The sequence below is a fragment of the Ranitomeya imitator genome, chromosome 4, assembly GCF_032444005.1.
Source record: "Ranitomeya imitator isolate aRanImi1 chromosome 4, aRanImi1.pri, whole genome shotgun sequence".
Lineage (NCBI taxonomy): Eukaryota > Metazoa > Chordata > Amphibia > Anura > Dendrobatidae > Ranitomeya > Ranitomeya imitator.
The window spans coordinates 422,822,063-422,847,416 of NC_091285.1; the positions used below are offsets into that span (position 1 = coordinate 422,822,063).

Consider the following 25,354-nt stretch of genomic DNA (forward strand, 5'->3'; position numbering starts at 1 on the left):
TGTTTGGGTTGGACTCAAATTAAACTTTTGATAAAGTTTCTGGAGCCAAAGTCAGGATTTGTGTTTCCTTTCTGTTAATTCCAATTCTTACTAAAGACAAAAACTGCATAAAAACTGTGTGTGTAATTCTAGAATTAACAAGTAGGCAGCATTCCTACATCAATATCACAAAAAGTAATCTCATCAAAGACATGCTCATTCAGTTAAAGAAGCACTCCCAACTATTTTTTTAATCTTATTTAACTATGCAACGTTGTTTAGGTGCATAAACATACTTTGAGATTGTGGTCTGCCCTGCTATCCAGCATCAATATGGTCACAACTTAAATTCCGATACCTTGGATCACACATACGGTTTTGTGTGTGGCCCAGATGTTTCACAATGTAAATAATTGGAGACTCCGAACGAGACTCCATAGATTTAGGGTATGTGCACACGTTCAGGTTTTTTCACTTTTTTTTTTTTGCGTTTTCGCGATAAAAACGCATAAAAAACGCATACATATGCATCCTATCATTTAGAATGCATTCTGCAATTTCTGTGCACATGATGCGTTTTTTTTTTCGTGAAAAAAAAAAAAAAAAAAAAAACCGCATCGCGGTAAAAAAAAAAAAAAGCAGCATGTTCATTAATTTTGCGGATTTTTCGCGTTTTCCCGCTATTTAATGCATTGGGAAAAACACACATAAAAAAATGCATACGGATTTCTGGCAGAAATGTCCGTTTTTTTGTCAGGAAATTTCTGCAAGAAATCCTGAACGTGTGCACATACCCTTACACTAAGAAAGTAGCACAGCTACGCACAAAGGTCTGTCTGAGCCGGCAAAGAAGAGTAGCACATATGACCTAGAAGATGATCAGAACGGAGCTGGAAGGCGGGCAAGATGGTGATCGGTAACTATATTGATGTACTTAGACCAAATTAGGGAAAAGAATTGTTGGCAGTGCTTCTTTAAAAAGCGTTTTGCAAAGAACATATGCATCAAGGAGAAACAATAACTAAAAACTAAGTAAAAACAGGGATTACTACTAAATGAAAAAATAAAAATCCACATGTTCTTATGCATCTTACTGCGTTTATGGCTGAAACCGGTGAAAACATTTCATTTAAGTTGATGTCCGGTTGCTTTCCATTGTATCTATTTTAAGCAATCCATAGATAATTATAACAAAAATATCTCACAATAAAAATGTACATTTATAGCCCTCTAAAATAACACTGGAATCACTGTGGTTAACTAAATCTATTTTATATAAGGTGACTTATAAAAAAAATATGCATAAATGTAAGAAAAATTGTTTAAATTTCCCTGCAAAATCTTGTGTGGATACTGGACTCACTGTTTATTAGCCAAGTACAATAACCTAGCGTCTAAAAAGGAAAAAACAGTATAAATGAAATGAATTAGGAGCCAATACTGAATTTGTGCTGGGGTTGTAAACCATTAGGCCATTCAGTAATACAATATTTGTATAAAAAAAGGCAGCAAAGTGACCTTTATGAAAAGGATTAAAAATGCACATAATACTTTGAGCAAGCATACAATACTAAATCACAAATAAGGCGTTAGGTTTTGTTTGGACTGTTATAGAAAGTCTTTTTCACAATTCACAGACAGCACTGGTCCTAATAACTAGGATAATCCAGCATCAATCGGATCTTTAGCAAGTTATTTTGCAAACGTTGTATAAAAAGAAAAGTGCCATATCAACAAAGACAGGAGGGGATTATAACAAATAGATTTCCATAAGTTTCAATGATGAACATAACATGTGGCATCAAGAACAAATGATATTGAAAATGTATGCGCCTTAAACAATAACATTAATTCCAAAGGTAAAAAAAAAAAAAAAAAATAGTGTTAATAAGAGGCAGAGTTTAGGATGTAACGTCTATGTGGCCTCAGAAGACGAGTTTTGTTTGCACGTGTCCTTTCCTCCTTCTTGTTTCAGAAAGTCAGCAGTTTACAATAAATTACTTTTGTTCCGAGCTATGTTCTTTCTCCACCCGCTGAAGCCCTACATAAGGGCGAGGTTCCCCTGATCGCTGTAGAGAAGGATGAATCACTCATCTTTAGAATTCATCATGCCTGACCAGTGCCTCTCCAAAATCTGTAGCCTGGCTACCCACGAATAAGTCGTATTTATCCACAATCTCTTCTCTTGTCAGTTTTCCATCCTGTAAGGTAAATACAAGTCAGAGTAAGTGGAGATGGGCTAAACTGTAGCATTTTTATGAAAAGATTACATTTTGGATTGAATACATCTGACAATTATTAGAGTGGACAGTCAGTATATAGTATGTGATTAAAGGGACTGTCCACTACTAGGAGAACCGCTTCTTGATCAAAATGTTTGGCCCCAATAATAAAACCTATACATACCTCTTGTGTCGGCACTCGTGGTCCCCAGGGCTCTCATGTGGTATTCTGACCCCGGCGCACAATCAGCACTGATGTTACTGTCTCTGCCTTCGGACAAATCGAACATGGAGAGGAATCCGGGCTGCAGCAGATCCCTGGGCTTCCTCTTCATGCCCAATTCGTATGAAGGCAGGGACAGTGACACCAGCGCTGATTGAGTGCCAGCATCACGTTTCATACAGCAGCACGGGAGCAGTTAGGGGTACTTATTCCTCAGCGCCGCTTCTCAACAGTGCTGAGAAATAAGGGTATAGCGCCCCCAGTGGAATAACCGCTATCGCAAAAAAAAAAAAAAAAATCCACTTTCCCATTCATTTCTCTCTCCTCTGATATGATCTAGCATAGCAGAGGAGAGGAGAGAGAAATGGGGTCCCCCAGTCACCCCCCCATACCTTCAGTATACCCAGACCCTCCGGCTCCATGCACCGGCAGGCGCATGTGCAGTGATCTCGCCAAGATCTGCCGGATGGTACCCGACAACAATAGGAGATTTTTCCTATTGGTTAATTTTGATCACTGTGATAGACCCTATCACAGTGATCTAAATAAAATTAAAAAAAATAGTAAATCAAACCCCCCTTTATCACCTCCTTAAGTTAGGTAAAAATAATAAAATTAAAAAAAAAGGACTTTTTTCCATTAGGGCTGGAGTTGGGGCTAGGGTTACGGTTGGAGTTAGAATTGGGGGGTTTCCACTGTTAGGTACATCAGGGGGTCTCCAAAACACGCCATGGCGCCCGCCATTGATTCCAGCCAATTTTGCGTTCAAAACGTCAAACAGTGCTCCCTCCCTTCTGAGCTCTACCACGCACCCAAACAGTGGCTTTCTCCCGCATACAGGGTAGCGGTGTACTCAGCACAAATTGCACAACAAATTTTGTCCATTATCTCCTGTTACCCTTGTGAAAATAAAAAAAGTTTGGGTCTAAAGTAAATTTTTAGTGAAAAACAAAATGTCCAGTTTTTCCTTCAACATTGCTTTAGTACTCGTGAAGCACTTGATGGGTTAATAAACTTCTTGAGTGTGATTTTGAGCACCTTGAGGGGGTGCTGTTTTTAGAATGGTATCACTTTTGGGTATTTTCTGACACCCCAAACTCACTTCGAATGTGAGGTGGTCCCCATAAAAAAAATAAAAAAAGGTTTTGTACATTTTTTGGGGAAAAATGAGAAATCGCTGGTCAACTTTTAACCCTTATAATGTCCTAACAAAAAAAAAAAAAGTTTCCAAAATTGTGCTGTGAGACATGCTGTTGACATGTGAGAAATGTTATTATTAACTATTTTGTGCGACACGCTTTAAAATCACAAAAATTAAAAGTTTGAAAATGGCAAAATTTTCAACATTTTTGCCAAATTTCCATTTTGTTTTGTTTGTTTTTTTCTATAAATAAACGCAGGTCACATCGAGAAATTTTTCCACTAACATGAAGTACAATATGTCACGAAAAAAACAAATCTCAGAATCAGTGGGATCTGTTGAAGCGTTCCAGAGCTATAACTTCATAAAATGATCAGAATTGTAAAAATTGGCCCGATCGTTAAGTACAAAATTTGCTCGGTCACTAAGTGGTTAAGCAGTTTCTACAGTGGAGCAGAAAGTCAAACTACTGAACAAAGATTTTTTTCTAACCTTGTATATGATCATGCTCAGGTACCTAGAAGTACTAAATCAGTGAGAATCTGTTTTTTGCTCTACCTACAGTTTACAACATGTTTGCTGCACTACGGTAAAGAGACATGCCTGCGGACCCCATAACCTAGGAAAATATATTTTCAAAGGACCAGTCAGTACTTGGACAGGTTATATTTTTCTATACCAGGTTATGGGGTCCAGAAGCCTATTTCTTTACTCTAGTTCCCACACCCACAATTTAACATGACCTTGTTTTGATCAGATTCATAAACAAGGTGGCGAGCTTCAGCTTCAGCATGGTCGTAGTCCGATGGGAGAATCCAATCTTTCGTTTCTTCTTTGTCCATTTTACCATCACGGTTCTTATCTCTGAACTCCACAAACTGTTCCCTCTCGGTTTTCACCCACTCTGGCTCATCGGCATCACCATCATGACTGTACATATCACCTGCAATTTACAGGAAGTGAAACAATTTATTAGACAAAAGCAATTTTATGTAAGTTTTACAGAAAAAAAAATTTGTGACTACAAAGCATTTAGAGAGACAAAAGTATGCGCCGAAGTTCATTTTTCCTGCTCACACAGATCACGTTATGCGTTCACTGCATAGACTGCTCACCTATGTATTCGTCCAAGTCAATCACACCATCTCCATTTTTGTCAATATCTTCCATTGTTTCCTGTAAGATTAAAATAAAAAATGCTCATGGTAAAAAGACAGCAGAAAGCAATCAGAAAGGAGTGTCTATAATGTAAATACTAAAGGCTGAGTTTAGATAGCCATATGAAAAAAAAAAAATTGCATGTATTTTTATCAGACAAAAAAAAAAATATATTTTTAACCCACTTTGTCATGCACATGTCAGTTTTTGACATTCATCCAAACTCAACTCCATGGATCCAGGGTAGTTCACTCCTGTGTTTTGCAGCAGGAAATGAAGCAATGATGAGATCGTTATTCAGTCACCAATACGGAACACTGGTTGCAACAGTCACATGAATGGAATGGAGTATGATCAGAGATACATCTGATGATGTGCTGTTCCAATCACAAGCCTCAGCAATGAGGATGTCCGAAAAACAAGACATCAGAGCTTCTGGTCCCAACAGACCACTGGAGCAGAATCAATTGGGGTTAGAGTGGGAGAATAAGCCACAGTTTACAGTTTTGAAAAACAACAATGCAGTTTCAGACTTTTTCCAAAATGCAGCAGTCACACGGGGCTTCAGGTTATATCTGCCTGAAAAAAAGTCACACCTACGGCAATCAGTCTCATTGGCCAGCTTCAGTTAAGGATATGACGCTCAGAACCCCATTACAGGGGGTTTTGTATTATATGGAAGACCTAACCATTGAATCGGTTATGAATTTCAGATAGGTGGGTAGAGGAGGTGTCAGATTCATACCCAGGAGCGGCCACTAAACAGTTCCTCTCCTTACACTGTTTACATCTGGTTGCTGCTAACAGCTCATTGGTGGCGCAACGGGTGTCTGATCCTAACAATCGGACATTAACTATTTTAAAGTGAACCTGACAGCTGATACCGTACATGCTGTATCAGACATCACACGTATAGGCAGAGACTAATCCAGGGCAGTGGGTGGGAAGAAGCTGCCAGGAATCCACCTGTCCGATTAGTCTACAGCACGACTCGGTACCCAGCAGCTATTAAACTAAGTTTATCTCTGAAACGACGCAGCATCCTATAGTCACTATCTGATACGTGCAGTCTAAGTTGGTAAGGTTCACTTTAAGGATAGGTTACCGGTATATTAAAAAAAAAAAAAACAATATGGAAAAGCCCCTTAAGTTTACCAAGTTTCATTCAAACAATAGTAATGAACCATTTTTTATTAACGGCATGCTAGTACTGACCAGTACAACAATATCTTTCATGTAGTCATACTCTTCAGGGTGAAGGAATGCTGTGAATTCCTCTTTTGTAGCAATCAGATCACCATCTTTATCAGCCATTTTAAAGCGGCGCTCATCTCGAACCATCATCTGCTTATAGTTAAAACTGTTGTCAGGATCTGGATCATCTGCAAAATTAAGAAAAAAGCTGCAAGACTGAGTCTAAAGGGAACATAATTATATATTTTAACCAGTAGAATAGTAGAAAAACAAATAAAAGCAGATAAGTCGTAGGATTTTCTGCATGTTGCCGAAACAAATCAGTGTTGAAGAAAATCTGTACAGGTGGTTAATCTTTTGCTAATATTTTCTATTTTCAACTGGAGGCTGACCAATGGGGAGGCACATCAGGAGGCTTCTACTCCAGCAAGAAACTAAGTAGAGAGAAACACAGGCTATGGCCGATTTCTCTATCGCTTCATTGGGGGACACAGACAACCGTGGGTGTATGCTGCTGCTAGGAGGCTGACACTATGCAAAAAAGGAAAAAGAGTAGCTCCTCACTGACAGTATACACCCACTGACAGGCACCAAGCACCTCAGTTTGTGCTTAGTGTCTCTAGGAGGTGGACCTGGATTGTCAGATCCGTTGCTAACCTTTGTTCTCTTACAGGTTTTATGGTTTTTATTAGCATTCTCTTTTTGTATTTCAGATACAGCAATTCAGGGAAACAGGGTGTTATTCTCACTCTGCCTTCCCAGGAGAGGCGGCTGAGCGAGCAGTGTGGTGTCGCCCACATCGCAACTCTCAGACCGCCGGCAGGACATTATCCAGTCACCCTTACAGGTGCTCCAGGGTCTAATTGGTGGTGGTCCTAGCCAAAATTGTCCCCCTCACCCCTCTCCTCGGAGAGGGCTGAGAGGAAGACGGTGGTCACCGGCAGTGACCTTCCCCCTGCGCTATAGGGGTTGATGCTGTCTTCTGGATGAAGGATTCTTGATCCGGCGACCCTCTCTATCATGGGTCCCTGGACGATCCTCATATCATGTGGAGCCGGATTACAAGGAAGGTAATGGATCATCGTCCTTTAACTCCGCAGCGCCCGGGGAGTTTGTTCCCTTATAGACTCCTCCCGGTCCCCGCAACAGTATTCTAACATTACTGGGTGTACCTGCGCTCCTCCGGTTCCCTTTCTTCCCGACATCTTACTTTCACTTTCGCCGCCCCAGTTGGCCACGCCCCCCGCCTCGGGCACGCTTTCTCAGCGCTCTTTTTCCTCCACTCAAGACCGCTCTTTCAAATGTGGCACGCCCACTTTATTGCGCGGCCCTATCAGGAGCTTTGGCTCACTCACCTCAGCGGTCAATCTTTAGGCACGCTCCTCCTCTTCACCGCAGAGACTCCTGCTTCTGCAACTCCATGCACAGAGGGATCGTGGTATTGGGGGACAAGGATAACTCTGCTATCTGCGGTACGGTAGGCTTGTTTTTCGGCGCCATCTCTGCTCCTCTCCTCGGTATCTCCCTTATACCGCTACAGGATCACCTAAGCCTGTTATTAGTATAGCAATTTTAGAATCTCCTTTTGTCCAACTCTTTTGGAGCCTCCCTCTCCAAACTTACCATAACTCATTACGCCTGCGCTCGCTGCAAGTAAAAGTGGTCAGTAGGCCGATTGTTGCCTTTCCGCCAGTCCTCCTACCATGTCTGCACCACAGGAAGCTTCCGACTCTCAGGAGGAGTGCTCTCCCCCTCCCCCCAGAGTGGACCGTTGCTATGTCCCAGTCAGTATCTGACTTGACTAATGTTTCCCAGTCTCTGGTCCAGGCGTTTGAACGACTTCCACAACTATCTGCAGCCACCAGTGCTCCAAAGGTCTCATGGCAATTCGCATGCACCTGATAACGACCCTCAGAGAGACAAACCAGCTAGCCGTTATAGAAAGAGGACTGTCTGGCTCTTCGTCCAGCTCTCCTGGTCCCTCTGCAGCACTCAAGCTGCTCTCCTCTTCCCAATTCCCCTCTTCAGAGGAGGACCTTGGGTCTGATGTGGATTCCCAGTCCGGGTCTGACTCCGATTCAGACCAGAATTCTAGTATGCAGGCTATCGTGGATAGTCTCATCTCGGCTATCTCTCAAACTAAAACAGGAGGAGGCTCCTCCCCAGGATCCTTTGGTTTCCTTTAAGCGGGTCAAACGTCCCTCTCGCTCCTTTCTTAACCACGAGGAGTTTGAGTCTACCCTGTCTAAGCACTGGGAGCATCCTGAAAAGCGTTTTTCAGGCAGAAAACATCTGGACGTTCTATATCCTTTTAGTGCCGATCTTCTTTCTAAGTGGGCAGAGTCCCTCCAAAGTGGACCCGCTGGTCTCTCGTCTTTCTTCTAAGACGGTTCTGTCCTTACCGGATGGTGCATCTCTTAAGGACACAATGGACAGACAAATTGAGGCACTAGCCAAATCAGACTTCGAGGCAACGGGCGCTTCCCTCTGTCCCAGTTTTGCCTCCACCTGGGTGGTGAAGGCGGTCTCTGCCTGGGCCAAAATTCTTCGCCGGGGCATTTTGGCTTCAGCTTCTCCAGATGAGCTAGCCGAACTTGCAGACCAGATTAACCACGCTGGCAAATATCTTCTCACTGCATCCTTGGATACAGCAGCCTGTGCGGCCAGGGCGAGTAGCAACATCGTCGCTATTCGCCGCATTCTTTGGCTGAAGGCATGGAATGCTGATACTACTTCTAAGAAGTCCCTCACCAACTTAGCCTTTCAGGGTTCCAGGCTTTTTAGAGCTCAGTTGGACCAGATTATTTCAGACAACTGGAGGCAAAAGCACATCCCTTACTCAGTCCAAGCCAAAACGCTTTTTCAACAGAAAAGGCCCTCGGCCTTTTCATCCCTTTCGCCCATTTGCAGCCTCAGACTCCTCATCACAACAAGAGCACCCCGCGGCCTTGGGCTAACGCAGAAAGCCTTCTTACAAGCAAGCCCCCAGTTGGAGGCCCAGGGGTCAACCTTCCAGGTCCTCTGGGTCCTGTTCCAACAGATACCGTTCAAAGTGACGGGTCACCCCCACCTGGGAGTCTTTCCAGTGTGGGAGGCAGTCTTTTCTTCAAGGACATCTGGTTGTCGGTGATCAGCCACGCCTGGGTCAGAGAGATCATTACCTCCGGCTACAAAATCAAGTTTTCCTCCCTCTCGGAAAAAAAAAAAAAAAAAAAAAAAATTTTCTCTCTCATTCACCCAAACAATCGTCCCAATTACCCGGTTTGCTTCAGGCCGTGGCGTCCCTGGTTGCCGCCGGAGTAGTTGTCTCCGTTCCTTCCAACGAGCGGTTTTCCGGGTTCTACTCGAACCTCTTTGTAGTCCCGAAGAAGGACTGTTCTCTCCGTCCGACCCCACCACTTTAGGATGGAATCCCTGCGGTCAGTGATCGCCGCCATGGAACCCAAGGAGTTTCTCTGCTCGGTGGACATTCAAGATGCGTACGGCATCAGAAATTCCTTCGGTTTGCAATCAAAGACAATGACTACCAATTCAGAGCCCTTCCTTTTCGGCCTGGCGTCTGTCCCCAGGGTTTTCACAAAGATCATGGCGGCGGCCATGGCCATTCTTCGTTCCAAGGGGATTCTAATTATCCCCTACCTGGACGATCTGTTGATCAAAGGGTCATCTCATCGAGACTGTGCTCGAAGTCTCCAAATCTCTCTGGACACTGACTCGTCTCGGATGGATTATCAACCGAGACAAGTCCTCTCTGATTCCTTCCCAGCACCTGTCCTTCCTGGGCATGCAGTTCGACACTAACTTGGCTCGGGTTTTTCTCACGAAAGACGAATTCACCGTTCTCCTCAAAGCGGTCCGTTCTCTGAAACACCCAGCTCCCCGCTCACTTCGGTTCTGCATGGGAGTCTCCTGGGAAAGATGGTTGCCTCCATGGAGGCTATACCCTTCGCCCAGTTCCACACGCACCCTCTCCAGCTGTTTCTTCTATCCTCCTGGAACAGGTCCACGAATGCCCTGGACCGTCCCATTCGCCTTCCTCTCCAAGTTCGTCAGTTTCTAACCTGGTGGACTCTGTCCTCTTCAGTCCTGAGAGGAAGATCCTTTCTTCCCCTTCAGTGGCAGGTCATCACCACTGATGCCAGTTTGCTCGGATGGGGAGCAGTCTTCCGACATCACACAGCGCAGGGTCGCTGGTCCACCCAGGAGGCTCTTCTTCTCATCAACCCCCTGGAGATCAGAGCAATCTTCCTTGCCCTACTCCACTGGCAGTCTCTCCTGACGGGCCTACCCGTCCGGATTCAATCAGAAAATGTCACGGCCGTGGCGTACTTGAACCACCAGGGCGGGACTCGCAGCAGTCAAGTAATGGCGGACTCAGAAAAGATTCTTCGGTGGGCAGAACGTCACGTTCCGGCCATATCAGCCATTCACATTCCAGGGGTCGAAAATTGGGCAGCCGATTTCCTCAGCCGCCAAGGTCTGGCAGCAGGCGAGTGGTCTCCATCCCGCAGTCTTTGATCAAATTTGTCTGTGCTGGGGCACTCCGGATGTAGACCTTATGGCGTCTCGGATGAACCACAAGGTGCCTCAGTTTGTCGCCAGATCCCGGGACCATCTGGCCATCGGCCATGACACTCTGGTAATACCGTGGTCCCAGTTTCAATTTCCCTACCTGTTCTCCCCCCCCTCTTTCCTTGATCCCAAAGGTAGTAAAAAAGATAAAGTTAGAGGGGATTCCTGTTATCCTGATAGTGCCAGACTGGCCAAGGCGTCCTTGGTATGCCGAGCTAGTAAACATGCTCGCGGATACCCCTTGGAATCTCCCAGATCAGCCAGACCTTCTCTCGCAGGGCCCTCTCTTCCACCAGAGTTCAGTTTCTCAATTTAAAGGCATGGCTGTTGAGGCCGCGGTCCTAAAGGAGTCCAGCCTTTTTCCACAGGTCATACAGACCATGATCAGTGCCAGAAAGCCGGCGTCCTCTCGCATTTTACCATATACTGGAAGGCTTTCTTTACGTGGTGCGAAACAAATGAAGTCTTTCCAATGTCTCTTTCCCTTCCGGACTTCCGTGGCTTCTTTCAGCCAGGTCTCGACTCGGGTTTGTCCCCTCAGTACCCTAAAAGGTAAAGTCTCTGCTTTGTCCATTCTTTTCCAAAGGGACTTGTCTTCCATTTCACAGGTAAAGACCTTTCTACAAGGAGTTGCGCATCTTGCCCCTCCATTCCGTTCCCTGTTGGAACCTTAATCTGGTTCTCGGTGCTCTTCAAGCCGCTCCCTTCGAACCTCTTCAGGACGTGTCATTTTCCCTTCTTTCTTGGAAGGTGGCCTTCCACCTTGTGATCACATCTATTAGGAGGGTCTCCGAGTTGACAGCCCTATCCTGCCGTTTCCCGTTTCTGATTCTTCATCAGGATAAGGTCGTTCTTAGACCGGTCCCTGAGTTTCTTCCCAAGGTGGTCTCTGCTTTCCACATCAATGAGGACATCATCCTCTCCTCATTTTGTCCTTCCCCGGTTCATCCCCTGGAGAGGTCTCTTCACAATTTGGGACGTGGTCAGGGCCATTTGGGTCTATCTTTCTAGAACTGCCCCTTTCCATCAATCCGATTCTCTCCTTGTTGTTTCGAAGGGTCGTTGGAAAGGCCTTCAAGCGTTAAAATCCACGATCTCGCGTTGGATTCACTCAGCGATATCGGAATCCTACTGTGTTCATGAGACACGGCCCCCTCCGGGGGTGCAAGCCCACTCCACCAGAGCTGTCGGAGCTTCTTTCGTCACCAGGCCTCCGCCTTGCAGGTTTGCAAGACCGCAACCTGGACGTCTTTGCACACTTTTACGAGATTCTATAGGGTTCATACCCAAGCCTCGTCTGATGCAGGTTTTGGTAGGAAGGTGCTACAGGCGGCGGATGCGCACTGGCCGAGCCATTCTCTTAGTTTTTTTCTACCCACCCTGTTCTGGGACTGTTTTGGACGTCCCACGGTTGTCTGTGTCCCCCAATGAAGGGATAAAGAGGGATTTTTGGTACTTACCGTAAAATCTCTTTCTTGGAGCCTTCATTGGGGGACACAGCACCCTCCCTACTTGTTTGTTCTGGTACCATGTTTGGGGCCTGGTGCCCCAGTTGAGTTGGTACTTATACGTTCTGAGTTATGTCGCTTCTCCTACTGCTTTTTACACCAACTGAGAGGTTTGGTGCCTGTCAGTGGGTGTATACTGTCAGGGAGGAGCTACTCTTTTTTCGTTTTTGCATAGTGTCAGCCTCCTAGCAGCAGCATACACCCACGGTTGTCTGTATCCCCCAATGAAGGCTCCAAGAAAGAGATTTTACGGTAAGTACCAAAAAACCCTCTTTTCCAGAGGTTTTTGGAGAAAAATGCCTTTGATTTATTTTTGCAGTTTTTATTTTATTAGCTTAGTGTTCCTTTAACAAAGTTTAAAAATTACCTAACATGAAAGGGTAGCATGTTACAATTAGTAACATGAAGTCCAAGTTGGGATTTACTACCCAAACAATATGCTGCAAAGTAAAATGTATTCCATCCCTCAAGCTGCAAATCATAGGGTCATTCACCGAAAGCAAAAAGATGCTGAAAAGAGTACATAAAAAAAAGAAAGTGATTTAAAAGGGGTATGTGCACTATCAGGACAACGATTTCTCAATCTAAATGCTTGGCCCCGATAAAATAATAATAAAAAAAAAAAAAAAAAACACACACACACACACACACACACAAAAACGCTTATACTCACCTCCCATGCCGGCAGTGTTTTAGTAGTGTCCGCACTTGCTGTCCTCGGGCTCTCATGCGATTGAACGCCATGTGGCGCCTGACACTCAATCAGCGCTGGCGTTACTGTCCCCGCCTTCTTACGGATTGAACATGAAGAGGAAATCAGATCAGCTGCAGCACTAACTTCCCCTTCATTTCGACATTATCAGGATCAAACATTTAGATCGAGAAGGGGGTTGTCCTAGTAGTGGAAAACCCCTTTAATATACATTTTAAATTATAATCAGGTCATCAAATGTGCATGGTTTTCTTGAATATGCCTAATCTGTCATAACATCCCAAAAGAGAGGCCATCTGGGTAAGGTCTGGTCATCATTGTGGCCATTCAACCAGGCATCGTCTACCTATCTTCGATTAATGCAAAAAATAACACACTGTATGCCTTCATTTTCACCCCCACCTGTAATACTGAAGTTTGGAGGGGCAATTATTTTGTTTTCTTCAGCCACAGGTGGCTTTTTTTCCCAGTCATTAAATGACTATTGCGGTTTTAGACTTTCATGTATACTGCCCCTTTAATTTAAAATATTTCAAGGTTGAGCTCAAAGTATTTAATAAGACATTAGTTTGCAATTTAAAGTCATGAACACCAAGGTGTAATAACCTATACAAAATATGTTAGGACCCCCTCATACCACTGTAACACTCCTGTCTATGGAGAATGGAAAGTTTATGATGAGGCATAAAAATAAAATAAAAAATAAAATCACAATAAAAAGGGTCAATAGCACAATATAAAGAACTGTTTTACATTTGGACTATTTTATTTTGTCAGCCCAGGCACTATACCCATCCACTATCACTCGCCTTATCCCTTACCCAGGTAAGTGCCATAGGTGACATTTCTGTACTCTTCCCATGATATGAGTCCGTCCTGGTTCATGTCAAACTCCTGCCATTGTCGCTCCACGTTGTCGTACACATATCTCCTTTGAGCCTTCTTGATCCATGCTGTCAGCTCCCCCTCCGTCACAAACCCATCATTATCCAAGTCTATTTTACTTACAATCATTCTACAAAGACAAAATGCAATGAATAAAGGTGACGCACTGACGACAAGCACCTACCGAGAATGTAACCATAGGTGGCATTTTTATATTCTTCCCACGATACCAGGTTGTCACCATTGAGATCATGACCCTTCCATTGCCGTTCTACATCCTCATAAATCCACCTCTTCTGTGCAAATTTTATCCAATCCCTTAGTTCCTCGACTGTTACAAGACCATCCTTGTCTGCATCTATCTTACCCACAATCTTTCTGTGGGGCCATGATAGCACCCAGTAACAAAAGAGAGAAAACATTAGAAGGTAATCAGGGTCGTGTAGATAGAATAGTAGTTAAGGTCACGATATGAAGCATAGGAGAAGAGCTGATCCATATGTATTCATATCATTACTCAGTATACAGTAGTGTTTATTTTCTCAATATTAATACATGCATACTAAATTAGTAGTTGGCTAGTTTAGTACAAGAGTGATTTTAACTTGAATACTCCAAAAAATCAAAAATTACTATGAAGCATTACAATTAGTCAAAAGTATATAAAATATCAGTAGCCAGAAGTATAATAATAATAATAATAATAATAATAATAAACATTTCCTTCCTATAGGTCGGAGGTCTAAGGGGTAAGGTTTCTCCATGTTGAGAGTGACATACCAGCTCTGGCTTGTCAATCAACCCTTTAACGAGTCTTGTAATATGACTTCGGATAAAAGCCAAATCAGTATCTCAATTTGTTAAAGGGTTGACCGTGACTTGTAGGATTGGCTACTTCCAACAGGTGGCGCTATAGAGTTCAAATCCTCTGTTTCTCTTAAGAGGCAATTTGCACTTCATATACAATTTAAAGGGAACGTGTCAGTAGCCCTATTACCTCTAACAGCCACCATGTGTGATATTCCTGCATTTTCTTTGTGATCTCTATATCCTTCCAAAAAATCAAGCTTTATTATGCATTTGCACTATGCAAATATTTCAAGACTAGCCAGGACAGGTGCTCCCTGGATTAGTTCTGCCCCCATACTTTAACCACTCCCCTTGGAGTGATTTACTTAAAGGGAACCTGTCACCCCGAAAATCGTGGGTGAGGTAATCCCACCGGCATCAGGGGCTTATCTGCAGCATTCTGTAATGCTGTAGATAAGCCCCCGATGTTACCTGAAAAAGGAGAAAAAGACGTTAGATTATACTTACCCAGGGGCGGTCCCGCTGCTGGTCAGGTCGGATGGGCGTCTCCGGTCCGCTCCGGCGCCTCCTATCTTCTTTCCATGACGTCCTCTTCTGATCTTCAGCCACGGCTCCGGCGCAGGCGTACTTTGCTATGCCCTCTTGAGGGCAGAGGATAGTACTGCAGTGCGCAGGAGCCAGAAAGGTCAGAGGCCCGGCGCCTGCGCACTGCAGTACTTTGTCTGCCCTCAACAGGGCAGAGCAAAGTACGCCTGCGCCGGTGCCGTGGCTGAAGATTAGAAGAGGACGTCATGGAAAGAAGATAGGAGGCGCCGCAGCGGACCGGAGATGCCCATCCGACCTGACCAGCAGCGGGACCGCCCCTGGGTGAGTATAATCTAACGTCTTTTTCTCCTATTTCAGGTAACATCAGGGGCTTATCTACAGCATTACAGAATGCTGCAGATAAGCCCCTGATGCCGGTGGGATTACCTCACCCGCGATTTTCGGGGTTACAGGTTCCCTTTAATTTGCAAGAGCGATGTCACTGAAGGCACCATGCAAGTTGAGTACAGTGTTCTGCCTCCCTCATAATGAAGCCAGTCGGTGCCCTGCAAATGCCCGGTTTGGTGGTGGGAAAAATGTAGCGCCCATATGTGAGATTTGTAAGGAGCAGCTGGTGACGTTCTTGCAGATTATATAAATCATGCACAAAGGGGCATAATACAAAATTGGAGGCAGGACTAGTCCCAGGGAAATCAGAGCCAGACTAGTCTTGAGACATTTGCATAGTGTGAAGCAGAATAAAACTTGATTTTGAAAGTATATACAGATTGCGAGACCACAAGAAGGGGGTTGCTAGAATGCAGAAATAGCCTGGAGCAAAGATATGGAGGCAGTTTAGGTGGGATAGGGCAACTAATAGGTTCCCATTAAGATCTCACTTATAAGCTGAATAAGGCAAGTTCATGTTATGTTTTTAGCTCAAATCTAAAAAGGTCAACTTTTATTTTAGGGGAATTTATAAACACAGCAGGAGAAAGATAATAAAAAGGATGAAAATCACCAATAGAGGCTGTAAGAAGCACAAACCAGTAAAAAGATTGTAAGAAGTTTTATAAAGCAGATAAGATAGACCTGCAAGATGTCTTGAATTTTGTGGTGGTATTGGTTCATTTTTATGTGGATACAACAACTTGAGGACATAAATATTTGCTTTAGAACAACAATGGGAAACCTGGACTAGTCATTTTAAAAGTTTTTATATACGGTAATTAAAATATTCAACACACGCACAGAGTATGTACACACAAACACATAACCAGGAGAGTCAGCGGTCATACCCCAGCCTTTCTTTGCTCTCCTCTGCTGTCAACTGGTCAAAAGTTTTGGCTTCCTCAGCCCCAAGAAAAGCATCATGGTCATAGTCAAAGTTCTGTGCATCATCATGTAACTTATCACTAAGTTGAGGGTCATGATGAATGCGATCTTTCTTTTCTGTAGGTTTGGAAAGTGCACAAAGGGCCCAAAGGCCAAGGCATAAGAGAAGGTAAGATTTTGCCATTGCTTCTTGACCTAGGAAACAAACAAGTCAACTTAAAGTAAAGTTAGCATTCTTTAGAAATGGACATCGAAGCAAAGCAGCAAATGCTGGAGGCTCTGAATGCAATAACACGATAGAGATCTTGTAGCATCAGCTGAAATGTGGTAAACTTGTTCATATGATAAAGACAAACTGGAATCACAACTTTGTATACGCCGAGTGCTAATTTTCTATTAGATAATTTCAGACCATAGTGGCCCAGACTTAAGAGCCCTCACCCTGATGCTATATGTACAGTCACAAGTAAGGCTGGGTTCACATTGCATTATGGCAGTCCGTTAACGCTGCCATTAACCCCTATTATTGGGTGCATCGTCAACGCATGCCATAATCTGCATGTGCTAGCGATGTGCTGTCATTCAGTAACGGAGCCTCGGATGCAGCGTCTGAGGCTCCGTCACTGCTAACACAGATGAATCATCTGCGATAGCGGTATAGCATAATGCGATGCCGTGTATGCTATAGTGTTAACGCAGCCAGTCAATGCTATGCGGTGAACGGGCCGCTTTAACCAATGTGAACCTGGCCTAACTCTTGTTCCAAAATGCATTCAGGGCACAAATCTGGACAATGTTCAGACTGCCGATCTTGGAATAGCACCATCGTGCGGGATTCCTGGAAGTAGACACATAACTATTCTTTCCTTCACAGGCAACCAGCACCAGGGGCACGTAAAACCACACACACCCTTATGTGCATAGGTTAGGACAGGAGTGTCAAACTGCATTCCTCGAGGGCTGCAAACAGGTCAAGTTTTCAGGATTTTCTTGTACTGCACAGGTGATAATTTAATCACCAACTCATTATTTGTGTAGGTGATTAAATTATCACCTGTGCAGTACAAGGAAATCCTGAAAACATGACCTGTTTGCAGCCCTCAAGGAATGCAGTTTGACACCCCTGGATTAGGAGGTAAAATAAGTGTCATATCCCAAACCAATGAACAGAACTTTCCTCATGTTTTTCCCACTAACATCTTGCATTAGCCCATGACTGCTATAACCCTCTGTCAGAGACTACCAGTTTGCCATCTTACTGAGTCTTCGGTCAGGCTGATCAGACCCCTACACTACTGGCCAGAGCTGAGAAGCTCCTTCGCTCTACAGCCATTTACATGTACTGTATGCAGTAGGTTGTGTGTGCCACGACCACCCGGGATCAGAGTCCGATTTATCACTGACATAGCGGAGTCCACATCTAGAGCACTTTACAACTATTGTTCAGCGGACAGCTTTCTCCTGTACATGCGAATGCTCTGTTCCCTGGGGCATTCCTGTGTTCTCTGAGAGCGCTGTTACTAGAATCATCTGACAGTGGGTTCTCGCTTCCGGAAACAAAAGCATCAGGTGACTGCAATACCAGAATGCCCCTGGACATAATTGTCAGGGGCAGCCAAAAGGTTTGGGGGCTTTAAAAGGGACTCTGTCAGCACAGTATGATTGATCAAACCAAAGCAGGTGGGGATATCTATATATGGCTCCGCCATGAAGCACCGAGTGCCCGTACTTGGTTTGATCAGTCATTCTGTGCAGAGTCCCTTTAAAGGAAATGACAGCGGGAGCCAAGTTATCACCCATCCACAAGAAAGGCGATAGGCAGCCGTATCCCTGTTGGGACGGCGTGGCACTGCACTACATTGGGGCTGTTAGTAAAAAGCTGGACATGTCGCTCCGCAGCCCCATAGGGAGTGAATGGAGCACAGTGGTGAAGAGTGCGCACTGTTGCTCTATTCTACAGGGATAAATGTCCTCGCTCAGCCAATCAGTGCAGGGATCAGGCGGCCAATCCCCACTGATCCATGAATTATCGGGGGCAGGTGAGCACTTCTCCCACCACAGACCCCTGTATGAGCCGCACCAGTGTATATGGGATATAAGGGGGGCTTCCCTGGTCAGTGTCTGCAGGTGGCCCTAATGCAGCGTCCATTACAATTATGGGCAGAAAACTTCTCACACCTAGAGAGAGCAATGAGTGATAACCGGAGACAATACTCCGTCCTCCAGCTCCTGCCGCTATCAGCAGCCCCAGTCCCGTTACCTGCACTGTTCTCCCTGCTCCGCCCGTCCTGCCCTCACTCGCCGACACCGGAAGCAGCTGCTCTCCCTGGTGGGCGTGGCTTCCTGCGCCAACGTTACCTCCATTGTCTCTGCTCATTGGTGAGCTGCTGGAGAGGGGCGGGCCACGTTTCCCGGTTGGTTGGAGAGCGCCACGTCCACACGGGGGCGCGCAATGACAGAGAGGCCGCGGCTGAGGGCTCAGCGCGTGCTGGATTGGCGGGAGATTTGTGGAGCAATGTATGGAGAGGCATGGGTGGGAGGAGCCACTACAGCCACGCCCTCTTGTCTGGGACGTTCCTATTGGACACTCCTGAGCCGCTGTGGACTACTGCAATAATGTGTACTGTTACATGATTCTGAGGTGACAAAGGCCGGATCTCGGGGGTCTAGCCCCCCTGTGCATGTGACGAGGCTGAAGTTGGTTTCGTTCAGTTTCTTATTAGGCAGTTTTTTCTTTTCTGCTTTTTATAGGTTTAACAACAAAAAATAAGCATCACAATAATAAAAGACAATGCAGTGAGGTGCCCTTATGTGAATGCGCTTAAAAAGAGCTACAAAAACAATAAAACTGGCACAAAAATGGGCATCAAAGTGGGCACCAAAGCGCTGAAGAAAGGGTTAAATGCCTTTACGCCACTGATCTCACACTATAGACATATAGAACAGGGCGCCCCACATCAAAACCAGTTATCTCCAGCCTGGCCCAAAAGGGTTCTGGGCATCAGAACTGGCATCAAAGTGGGCAAACAACCCATTTTCACGCATTTGAATAAGTAACTGATGTTTTTAAGGGGTTAAATGCCTTTGGACCACTGATCTGACACTTAAAATACACAGATAGTGATGCCCTGCATGAAACCCAGGTCCCTCTAGTCTGCCCAAATGGGCTTTGGGCATCAGAACTGGCACCAATGTGGACAAACAGCCCATTTTCACAGATTTGAATAAGTAACTGATGTTTTTAAGGGATTAAATGCCTTTGTGCCACTGATCTGACACTTAAAATACACAGCTAGTGATGCCATGCATCAACCCCAGGTCCCTCCAGCCTGGCCCAAATGGGTTCTGGGCACCAGAACTGGCATCAAAGTAGGCAAACAGCCCATTTTCACAGATTTGAATAAGTATCTGATGTTTTTAAGGGGTTAAATGCCTTTGGGTCACTGATCTGACACTTAACCCCTTCCCGACCTTTGACGCATACGCTGCGTCATGAAAGTCGGTGCCATTCCGACCCATGACGCAGCATATGCGTCATGGAAAGATCGCGTCCCTGCAGGCCGGGTGAAAGGGTTAACTCCCATTTCACCCGATCTGCAGGGACAGGGGGAGTGGTAGTTTAGCCCAGGGGGGGTGGCTTCACCCCCTCGTGGCTACGATCGCTCTGATTGGCTGTTGAAAGTGAAACTGCCAATCAGAGCGATTTGTAATATTTCACCTAAAAAACTGGTGAAATATTACAATCCAGCCATGGCCGATGCTGCAATATCATCGGCCATGGCTGGAAACACTTATGTGCACCCACCCCACCCCTCCGATCGCCCCCCCAGCCCCCCGATCTGTGGTCCGCTCCCCTCCGTCCTGTGCTCCGCTCCCCCGTCCTCCTGTCCGCTTCCCCGTGCACCAATCACACCCCCTGTGCTGCAATCAAACCCCCCCGCACTCCGATCCCCCCCCCGCACACAGCGACCCCCCCCCGTGCTCCGATCCACCCCCCCCCGCACAGCGATCCCTCACCCCGTGCTCCAATCCTTCCCCGTGCTCCAATCCTCCCTCCCGTGTTCCGATCCACCCCCCCCCATGATCCGATCCACCCCCCCGTGCTCCGACGCCCCCCCCCCCGTGCCCTGATCTCCCCCCCCTTATACTTACCTGGCCGCCCGAGGTCCGTCCGTCTTCTTTCCTGGGCGCCGCCATCTTCCAAAATGGCGGGCGCATGTGCAGTGCGCCCGCCGAATCTGCCGGCCGGCAGATTCGTTCCAGAGTGAATTTTGATCACTGAGATATATCCTATCTCAGTGATCAAAATAAAAAAAATAGTAAATGACCCCCCCCTTTGTCACCCCCATAGATAGGGACAATAAAAAAAATAAAGAATTTTTTTTTTTTTCACTAAGGTTGGGGTAAGAACTAGGGTTATGGTTAGGGGTAGGGTTAGGGGTAGGGTTAGGGTTAGGGGTAGGGTTAGGGTTAGGGGTAGGGTTAGGGGTAGGGTTAGGGCTAGGGTTAGGGGTAGGGTTAGGGCTAGGGTTAGGGGTAGGGTTAGGGCTAGGGTTAGGGTTTCGGTATGTGCACACGTATTCTGGTCCTATGCGGATTTTTCCGCAGCGGATTTGAAAAATCCACAGTGCTAAACCGCTGCCGATTTATCGTGGATTTACCGCGGTTTTTCTGCGCATTTCACTGCGGTTTTACAACTGCGATTTTCTATTGGAGCAGTTCTAAAACCGCTGCGGAATCCGCAGAAAGAAGTGACATGCTGCAGAATGTAAACCGCTGCGTTTCCGTGCAGTTTTTCCGCAGCATGTGTACAGCGATTTTTGGTTCCCATAGGTTCACATTGAACTGTACACTCATGGGAAACTGCTGCGGATCCGCAGCGTTTTCCGCAGCGTGTGCACATACCTTTAGAATTAGGCTATGTGCACACGGTGCGGATTGGCCGCTGCGGATTCGCAGCAGTGTTCCATCGGGTTTACAGTACCATGTAAACATATGGAAAACCAAATCCGCTGTGCCCATGGTGCAGAAAATACCGCGCGGGAACGCTGCGTTGTATTTTCCGCAGCATGCCAATTCTTTGTGCGGATTCCGCAGCGTTTTACACCTGTTCCTCAATAGGAATCCACAGGTGAAATCCGCACAAAAAACACTGGAAATCCGCGGAAAATCCGCAGGTAAAACGCAGTGCCTTTTACCCGCGAATTTTTCAAAAATGATGCTGAAAAATCTCATACGAATCCGCAACGTTGGCACATAGCCTTAGAGTTGGGTTGGAATTAGGGTTGTGGTTAGGGTTAGGGGTGTGTTGGGGTTAGGGTTGTGGTTAGGGGTGTGTTGGGGTTAGGGTTGTGATTAGGGTTACGGCTACAGTTGGGATAAGGGTTAGGGGTGTGTTGGAGGTAGAATTGAGGGGTTTCCACTGTTTAGGCACTTCAGGGGGTCTCCAAACGCAACATGGCGCCACCATTGATTCCAGCCAATCTTGTATTCAAAAATTCAAATGGTGCTCCCTCACTTCCGAACCCCGACGTGTGCCCAAACAGTGGTTTACCCCCACATATGGGGTACCAGCATACTCAGGACAAACTGCGCAACAATTACTGGGGTCCAATTTCTCCTGTTACCCTTGAGAAAATAAAAAATTGCTTGCTAAAACATCATTTTTGAGGAAAGAAAAATGATTTTTTATTTTCACGGCTCTGCGTTGTAAACGTCTGTGAAGCACTTGGGGGTTCAAAGTGCTCACCACATATCTAGATAAGTTCCTTGGGGGGTCTAGTTTCCAAAATGGGGTCACTTGTGGGGGGTTTCTACTGTTTAGGCACACCAGGGGCTCTGCAAACGCAACGTGACGCCCGCAGACCATTCCATCAAAGTCTGCATTTCAAAAGTCACTACTTCCCTTCTGAGCCCCCACGTGTGCCCAAACAGTGGTTTACCCCCACACATGGGGCATCAGCATACTCAGGAGAAACTGGACAACAACTTTTGCGGTCCAATTTCTCCTGTAACCCTTGGGAAAATAAAAAATTCTGGGCTAAAAAATTATTTTTGAGGAAAGAAAACGTATTTATTATTTTCACGGCTCTGCGTTATAAACTTCTGTAAAGCACTTGGGGGTTGAAAGTGCTCACCACACATCTAGATAAGTTCCTTTGGGGGTCTAGTTTCCAAAATGGGGTCACTTGTGGGGGGTTTCTACTGTTTAGGCACACCAGGGGCTCTGCAAACGCAATGTGACGCCCGCAGACCATTCCATCAAAGTCTGCATTTCAAAAGTCACTACTTCCCTTCTGAGCCCCCACGTGTGCCCAAACAGTGGTTTACCCCCACACATGGGGTATCAGCGTACTCAGGAGAAACTGGACAACAACTTTTGTGGTCCAATTTCTCCTGTAACCCTTGGTAAAATAAAAAATTCTGGGCTAAAAAATTATTTTTGAGGAAAGAAAACGTATTTATTATTTTCACTGCTCTGTGTTATGAACTTCTGTGAAGCACTTGGGGGTTCAAAGTGCTCACCTCACATCTAGATAAGTTCCTTTCGGGGTCTAGTTTCCAAAATGGGGTCACTTGTGGGGGGTTTCTACTGTTTAGCCACATCAGGGGCTCTGCAAACGCAACGTGACGCCCGCAGAGCATTCCATCAAAGTCTGCATTTCAAAACGTCACTACTTCACTTCCGAGCCCCAGCATGTGCCTAAACAGTGGTTTACCCCCACATATGGGGTATCAGCGTACTCAGGAGAAACTGGACAACAACTTTTGGGGTCAAATTTCTCCTGTTACCCTTGGGAAAATAAAAAATTGCGGGCTAAAATTCATTTTTGAGAAAATAATTTTTTTTTTTTATTTTCATGGCTCTGCGTTATAAACTTCTGTGAAGCACTTGAGGGTTCAAAGTGCTCACTACACATCTAGATTAGTTCCTTTGGGGGTCTAGTTTCCAAAATGGGGTAATTTGTGGGGGATCTCCAATGTTTAGGCACACAGGGGCTCTCCAAACGCGACATGGTGTCCGCTAATGATTGGAGATAATTTTCCATTTAAAAAGCCAAATGGCGTGCCTTCCCTTCTGAGCCCTGCCGTGCGCCCAAACAGTGGTTTACCCCCACATATGGGGTATCTGCATACTCAGGACAAACTGGACAACAACATTTGTGGTCCAATTTCTCCTATTACCATTGGCAAAATAGGAAATTCCAGGCTAAAAAATCATTTTTGAGAAAAGAAAAATTATTTTTTATTTTCATGGCTCTGCATTATAAACTTCTGTGAAGCACCTGGGGGTTTAAAGTGCTCAGTATGCATCTAGATAAGTTCCTTGGGGGGTCTAGTTTCCAAAATGGGGTCACTTGTGGGGGAGCTCCATTGCATAGGCACACAGGGGCTCTCCAAATGCGACATGGTGTCCGCTAACAATTGGAGCTAATTTTCCATTCAAAAAGTTAAAAGGCGCGCCTTCCCTTCCGAGCCCTGCCGTGTGCCCAAACAGTGGTTTACCCCCACATATGAGGTATCGGCGTACTCGGGAGAAATTGCTCAACAAATTTTAGGATCCATTTTATCCTATTGCCCATGTGAAAATGAAAAAATTGAGGCGAAAATAAATTTTTTGTGAAAAAAAAGTACTTTTTCATTTTTACGGATCAATTTGTGAAGCACCTGAGGGTTTAAAGTGCTCACTAGGCATCTAGATAAGTTCCTTGGGGGGTCCAGTTTCCAAAATGGGGTCACTTGTGGGGGAGCTCCAATGTTTAAGCACACAGGGTCTCTCCAAACGCGACATGGTGTCCGCTATCGATGGAGATAATTTTTCATTCAAAAAGTCAAATGGCGCTCCTTCCCTTCCGAGCCTTACCATGTGCCCAAACAGTGGTTTACCCCCACATGTGAAGTATCGGTGTACTCAGGAGAAATTGCCAAACAAATTTTAGGATCCATTTTATCCTGTTGTCCATGTGAAAATGAAAAAATTGAGGCTAAAAGAATTTTTTTGTGAAAAAAAAGTACTTTTTCATTTTTACGGATCAATTTGTGAAGCACCTGGGGGTTTAAAGGGCTCACTATGCATCTAGATAAGTTCCTTGGGGCGTCTAGTTTCCAAAATGGGGTCACTTGTGGGGGAGCTCCAATTTTTAGGCACACGGGGGCTCTCCAAATGTGACACGGTGTCCGCTAAAGAGTGCAGCCAATTTTTCATTCAAAAAGTCAAATGGCGCTCCTTCCCTTCCAAGCCCTGCCGTGCGCCCAAACAGTGGTTTACCCCCACATATGAGGTATCAGCGTACTCAGGACAAATTGGACAACAACGTACGTGGTTCAGTTTCTCCTTTTACCATTGGGAAAATAAAAAAATTGTTGCTGAAAAATCATTTTTGTGACTAAAAAGTTAAATGTTCATTTTTTCCTTCCATGTTGCTTCTGCTGCTGTGAAGCACCTGAAGGGTTAATAAACTTCTTGAATGTGGTTTTGTGCACCTTGAGGGGTGCAGTTTTTAGAATGGTGTCACTTTTGGGTATTTTCAGCCATATAGACCCCTCAAACTGACTTCAAATGTGAGGTGGTCCCTAAAAAAAATGGTTTTGTAAATTTCGTTGTAAAAATGAGAAATCGCTGGTCAAATTTTAACCCTTATAACTTCCTAGCAAAAAAAAATTTTGTTTCCAAAATTGTGCTGATGTAAAGTAGACGTGTGGGAAATGTTATTTATTAACTATTTTGTGTCACATAACTCTCTGGTTTAACAGAATAAAAATTCAAAATGTGAAAATTGCGAAATTTTCAAAATTTTCGCCAAATTTCCGTTTTTATCACAAATAAACACAGAATTTATTGACCTAAATTTACCACTAACATGAAGCCCAATATGTCACGAAAAAACAATCTCAGAACCGCTAGGATCCATTGAAGCGTTCCTGAGTTATTACCTCATGAAGGGACACTGGTCAGAATTGCAAAAAACGGCAAGGTCTTTAAGGTCAAAATAGGCTGGGTCATGAAGGGGTTAAAATACACAGATAGTGATGCCATGCATCAAACCAAGGTCCCTCCTGCCTGGCCCAAATGGTTTCTGGGCACCAGAA

General features: G+C 45.1%; 1 protein-coding gene across 3 annotated transcripts in view; it reads right to left on the bottom strand.

Moving 5' to 3' along the window:
• Positions 1-428: 428 nt before the first annotated feature.
• The window catches only part of CALU (calumenin), a 50,878-nt gene continuing 25,952 nt past the window's right edge, over positions 429-25,354 (bottom strand). Inside the window, exons 1-7 of one of the 3 annotated variants that reach the window (XM_069765458.1) lie at positions 18,525-18,608; positions 16,228-16,459; positions 13,779-13,972; positions 5,939-6,105; positions 4,681-4,741; positions 4,309-4,508; positions 429-2,180 (exon numbers count right to left, since the gene is read on the bottom strand). In XM_069765458.1, the coding sequence (XP_069621559.1) occupies positions 2,076-2,180; positions 4,309-4,508; positions 4,681-4,741; positions 5,939-6,105; positions 13,779-13,972; positions 16,228-16,448 (948 nt within the window). In that variant the 5' untranslated portion in view covers positions 16,449-16,459; positions 18,525-18,608 and the 3' untranslated portion in view covers positions 429-2,075. Of the gene's footprint in view, positions 2,181-4,308; positions 4,509-4,680; positions 4,742-5,938; positions 6,106-13,530; positions 13,725-13,778; positions 13,973-16,227; positions 16,460-18,524; positions 18,609-25,354 lie in introns of those variants that run through there. The other 2 variants (XM_069765457.1, XM_069765459.1) reach the window with 2 other exon arrangements.